At 58.0% G+C, this 5490-nt stretch overlaps 1 protein-coding gene across 4 annotated transcripts in view; it reads left to right on the top strand.

Annotated features, from left to right (window-relative positions):
* The first annotated feature begins 3983 nt into the window (after positions 1-3983).
* MXRA7 (matrix-remodelling associated 7) overlaps positions 3984-5490 on the top strand; it is a 32859-nt gene continuing 31352 nt past the window's right edge. For 2 of the 4 annotated variants that reach the window (XM_015559240.1, XM_015559242.1), the window contains exon 1: positions 3984-4516. In XM_015559240.1, coding sequence (XP_015414726.1) covers positions 4180-4516 — 337 coding nt within the window. In that variant the 5' untranslated portion in view covers positions 3984-4179. The remainder of the gene's footprint in view (positions 4517-5490) is intronic. The other 2 variants (XM_015559241.1, XM_015559239.1) reach the window with 2 other exon arrangements.

The raw sequence follows: 5490 nt of genomic DNA, 5'->3' as shown, positions 1-5490 counted from the left end.
CAGACGAGCAGCCTGGTGGCCTGAGGGACCCAGCGGGAGGGAGGGGGCAGTCAGGCCGCAGCCTGCGTGGAGCCGGGAGGAGCCAGGAGGCAGCCTGCCCTCTGCTCTCGGTGCCCGTGGGAAGCCTCCAGGGTGGTGGGGGCTCCTGGACCCTCCCAGGCTGCTGGGCAGTGCGTGCGGGCCCCTGAGAGCATCCTGGGACCCCTGTCCTTGCTGCTATGGGGGCGGGAGGGACAAGTGTTCCCATAGGCGTGAGTTCACTTGCCCCACTTCCTCCTTCCCCCCACCCCCCTCCCCACCTGGTGGAGATGCGCCTCTAAACTCACCCCAGATTAACGGCGGGGGCGGGAGGGGGCGGTCACAGCAGGAGGCAGCTCAGGTTGCCTCCAGCACAAGCCCCAATCAGAGCTCCAGTCAGAGCGGAGCCTGCAACCGAGGTACGTGCCCTGGACTGGAATCGAACCTGGGACCCTTTGGTCCACAGGCCGACACCCTGTCCCAGTGGTTCTCAACCTTCCTAACGCCACGACCCTTTAACACAGCTCCTCATGTTGTGGTGACCCCCAATTTCATTGTTACAAATTGAACATAATTAAAGCATAGTGATTAATCACAAAAACAATATGTGATCATATATGTGTTTTCCGATGGTCTTAGGCGACCCCTGTGAAGGGGGTCGCGACCCACAGGTTGAGAACCGCTGCTCTATCCACTGAGACACACCAGCCGGGACTGTTGTTACTTTTATAGACAAACAATGGAACCCTCTCCATTACGATGTTCTCTAAAACCCCACTAAGTAACCAACTGACCGATGTGCCTTCCTGGAGCACGAGGTGCAAAGAGTCCATCGCTGGAATCTACAAGGCACCACCCCCACCCCGTGCCCCCCTGGAGAACTGTAGCTGCTCCGGGCCTGCAGGGCGCTGTGAGTGGGCAGTGCAGTGGGCAGGACTCTGGCTGTTGGGGCAGACACTGGGAGTTGAGTGGCTCACAGGCAGGGATAGCCAGGGTGGAATGCCCTCTGCTGGGGCCCCCTGTCCCCAAGGGGAAGGTGGGCCTGGGCCACAGCCACATGCTGGTGTGTGTGTAGCGGGGGTGAGCCCCAACTGGCAGTTCCCACGGACCGAGGGCTTCAAGGGGCGTTTTCTGAAGGGAGGGGGCTTCCGTGCAGACAGAAAACAGCGGTTGGCCAGTTTACAGTCTTCTAAAGCTCACGTGTCTCACGGGAAACGTAGGTTTTAATGTGTGTGTGAAGTCACAGAGCCTCACCAGAAGTTACCAAAGCTCTGTGGATCCCCCACCAACTCCACGCTGTCTGTCTTTCATCTAATTCTGGGAATAGGGGTGCCCTCAGAGTCTGAGTGCAGTTTTACTTTAATCACGTAAGCAGTGTAAACGCTACACACCTGCACACACATCGGGTGAGTATTCACTTACTACACGTGTTTTACGCTTGGCTTGCTGACATCTGGACCCTAAGCTTTCCATTTTCATTCTGGGGGTGGGCCAGCATCCGGCCGGGCGGGCAGGGGGAGGGGAGAGCTGGCCGACCTCCCTAGAGGTCACCGTGTCCACTCTGCCACATGTGCATCAAGACCCCGTGAGGCTGAAATGGAAGGGCAGTCCCTTCAGTCACTGACCATCACCCCGAGCCTGTTATCTAAGTCTGACACGGGCTCTGCCTGCATCCTCCCTGTGGCGGGCGCCATCTTGCTCCGAGCTGGCGGGGGTTGCCTTGTCTTCAGCTTTCTGGAACTGGAGGAGACCAGCCCTGTGCAGGTGCTGGCGAGGAGACCCCTCAGGCAAAGTTCCCGACCTCGGGGCGCGCCCAGCCACAACCCAGGGTAGAGACGGGGACACCGGTCCAAACGGCCGCAATGCCAGCCGGGACAGGAGTGAGCGCGGATGGGGAATGCCTGCAGGGGGGTCATGTCGGGTGCAGGCTAGGCACAGTCTATGTTCCTCTCATTCATTCGTCCCTTCAACAAATACCTATCAGGTGCCAAGCACGTGCGGAACACTGTCCTAGCTGCGGAGGGTAGGGCAGCAAACAGAATCTCTGCCATCAGACTGAGAAGCTCATTAGCTTCTAGGTGTGCATGGCTGTCAGCGCGCCTCTACACTGTGTCTGTGTGTACGTCTCTGTCTGTGTGTCTGTCTATGCCAGGTGACGGTCATGGGTGTCCACAATGACTTGACAGCGGGGAGAGAGAGAAAGCCAGGTGAAGAGGGGGTGAAGCAGGGTGCCCCGGATGGGGGAGGGGCGTCCTTCCCAACACTGCAGAGTGGACGTTAGCTCTGTTTTACGGATGGGAAGTGACGTTCCCCAGAGGGCACTTGTCACAAAGAGGCCAATACATGCTTGGCACCTCCACGAGGACCGGATCGGAGGGGTGTTACCATTGTCCCCGCCGTACAGTTTAACAAACCCGAGGTCCCCCGCGGTTAACAGACTGCCTGAGTCCCGACCTTGGGCAAATTGCTTAGCCTCTCTGAGCTTCGGTCTGTAACAGTGCTGTCCCCTAGAAATGTGCGAGTCGCAATGTCATTTCTAGCTTTCTAGTAGCCACATTAAAATAGAAAATGAAGAATCGGTGACATTTTTTATTTAACTCAATATATCAAAAATATTGCTTCAATGTGTAATCCCTATAAAAATTCAGGTATTTTACATACCTTATCCCAAATCTTCAAAATCCCATGTGTGCCTTACACTCAGGGCAGGCACATTCAGTAGGACTAAGCACACACCCAGTGCCCGGCAGTCGCCTGTGGTGTCGGCTGGACAGCGCGGGTCCACGGAATGGGGATGATGAGAACACAGTGGGGATTAGCGTGGACTGAAATGAGTGAGGCACTGCCTTGGGAAAATGTAACATTAAGGGAGCACCAGAAAACAACACAAAACGGTAACCAACGTGAATACCTCATCGGGAAGACAATTGTATTAAAATAGAAGCTTCCTCCTCTTGATTACTGAAGAGTTGTGGACACTCCACTAAATTACCCACCCACACTCACACTCACACCCTCACGCTCACACACACACCCTCACGCCCACACACACACCCTCACGCTCACACACACACACACTCACACAAACACACACACCAACACGCCCCCTTTTCACACCCTCACACTCACACCCTCACACACACACACACACCCTCACGCTCACACCCTCACACGCTCACACTCACACCCTCACTCACACACACACCCTCACGCTCACACTCACACCCTCACACTCACACACACACCTCAAAATGTGTCACCGGAAGTATAATAATAATGCTGGTCATTGTAGTCCATAGTAGGCGATATGCAAAGTGTTGGAGAGGAAAAGAGAGAAAGGCAGGGGAGAAAAAGGGTGGAGGGATGGGACAAACTGTGTGGTGGGAAGGATGAGGAGGCCCATTTTCCATTTCCTCTGAGCTTCAGTGTTCTCAGTTTTAAAATGGGAATAATGATGAATGACAATAAAGTAATGTGCGCACAGCACACAGTATAATCTGGTGCAAGCTGATGCACCCTCACACTCACACCCTCACACACACACACCCTCACACTCACACCCTCACACTCACACGCTCACACACACACCCCCTCACACTCACACCCTCAAGGCGAGCGCCTCGCTGGCCTGGCCGTCGTCCTGACCCTGCAGTAATGACTGGTGATGATGGTGACCGTCCACTCACAGGCGTGTAGAGTGGGCTGCGTGAGGTGATGCCCACGCACAGCGCTCAGCCGGGGCTCGGGCAACAAGGGCCTCAGGCTTTCCGCTGCCGGGAAACAGGACCGATTGGGTTTCAGTCTTGCACTGTAATGACCTTCTAGCTCTTCTGCGGTCCAAGGAAAGAACTGTGAACTCCCCCGCTAAACTGAAGCTTGGAAAAGAGGGCGGGGAAGGTGCATGCTGACGGGAAATGGGAGGGACGGGGACCAGGCGGGACTGGGACGGGGAGGGGTTGCGGGTGGGGGTGAGGTGTGTGTGGGGGGTCAGCTTAGCCCACTGACTGGCCGTGACGCCAGAGCACCCCAAGCAGTCGCCTCTCTCCTCCCTGGGGAGGCCCTGCCCTCACTGATGTCCGGTTTCGGTGGTGGCGGGGGGTGCACTGGACATGAATGCGGTGGGACCAACTGCCCAGGCATGGGGGAGGCGGAGGGCACTGAATGCGGAGCCCAGGAGGCGGTGCCCACACCGAAGCCCCCAGAGCCGGTGCTGGAGCCGGAGAGAGGCCCTGGAGGCCCCGCCGGGCCCTTCCCACTGGACACGCCCGTCCCCCTGCCGGGTCAGCCCCTCCGACCTTGCTCCGGTGCTGCCTCCTAGCTGTGGGCAGCCGTCCTACACCTGCAGGCGTTTCCATATTTGTCCACTCGCCTCTGAGCCGCACCCTACACCCCCAGAGCTGGAGCGAGGGCACTGACCCCCCCCTTGCCTTGCAGGAAGAGGAGCAGGAGCAGGACAGCGAGGAGGAAGCACCCCCAGCAGAGCCTGAGGAAGACGATGGTGAGTGGGACCTGGCACCGGGCCGGCTCTGTCCAGCTCTCGCGCTGGCCATGAACGCCCGCTGCGCTGAGGGCTCGTGGGATCCCAGCTGAGGGTCGGAGTGGCGGGCTGAGGGGAGAGGGTGAGGGAGGGGGGCTGAGACATGGAGTCCTGTCGGCCCCAGGATGTCCAGCTCAGAGCCGCTCCCTCCACCCCACCTCCCTGCCCACCTCCTTCCCACCTGTAAACTGTGAGTTGTCTCTATCACAGGGGACCCCCCGATAAACGGAGCCCCTGACCTCGTGTCCTGAGCTGCCCCTCACTGCCTGGGGTCGCGGCCATGGGGTCGTGGCCATGCCCTTCACTCTCTCCAAGCCCCGCTGCCCTGTTTCATGGAGACCAAAGCCACTCCGGCTACTGCCGTGTGCCTGCCGAGCGGACGCCCGACCTGGGCGGCTCCAGCTCACAGGCCTCCTGCTGGCATCAGGGTCAGGCGCCAGGAGAGAAAGGGAACGACCAGGACGCGGAGGAAACAACCAATGCAGACGTGACCTAGTGGAAGGCAGTGTGTTTGCCCGGACGCCCCTGGGGCCAGTGCCCCGGACAGACCGACAGAACCGAACGCGGTGTGGAGCTGCCACCGCTGCATCTGTCATGTTTCCTTCTCTTAAAAAGAAGCTGAAGCAAGAACAGCAAAACGTCAACATTTGCTCACCCATAGGGCAGGTAGACGGAGGACTTGCTGCTATACTTTTGTGTATGTTTGAACTATTTCGTGATGTTTGTTGTTAATCCTCACAGAGGATATTTCCCATCGATTTCCAGAGAGAGTGGCAGGGAGAGGCAGGCACAGAGACACATCGCTTGGTTGCCTCCCACACGCACCCCAACCAGATCGAGCTTGTAGCCGAGGCGCGTGCCCTTGACCGGAATTGAATCCGGGATCCTTCAGTCTGCAGGCCGATGCTCTAGCCACTAAGCCCAACAGGCTAGGC

This window comes from Myotis davidii, unplaced genomic scaffold (genome assembly GCF_000327345.1).
Source record: "Myotis davidii unplaced genomic scaffold, ASM32734v1 scaffold274, whole genome shotgun sequence".
Lineage (NCBI taxonomy): Eukaryota > Metazoa > Chordata > Mammalia > Chiroptera > Vespertilionidae > Myotis > Myotis davidii.
Note: the sequence above shows the minus strand (reverse complement) of the source record. Positions and strands in the feature narration are given on the sequence as shown.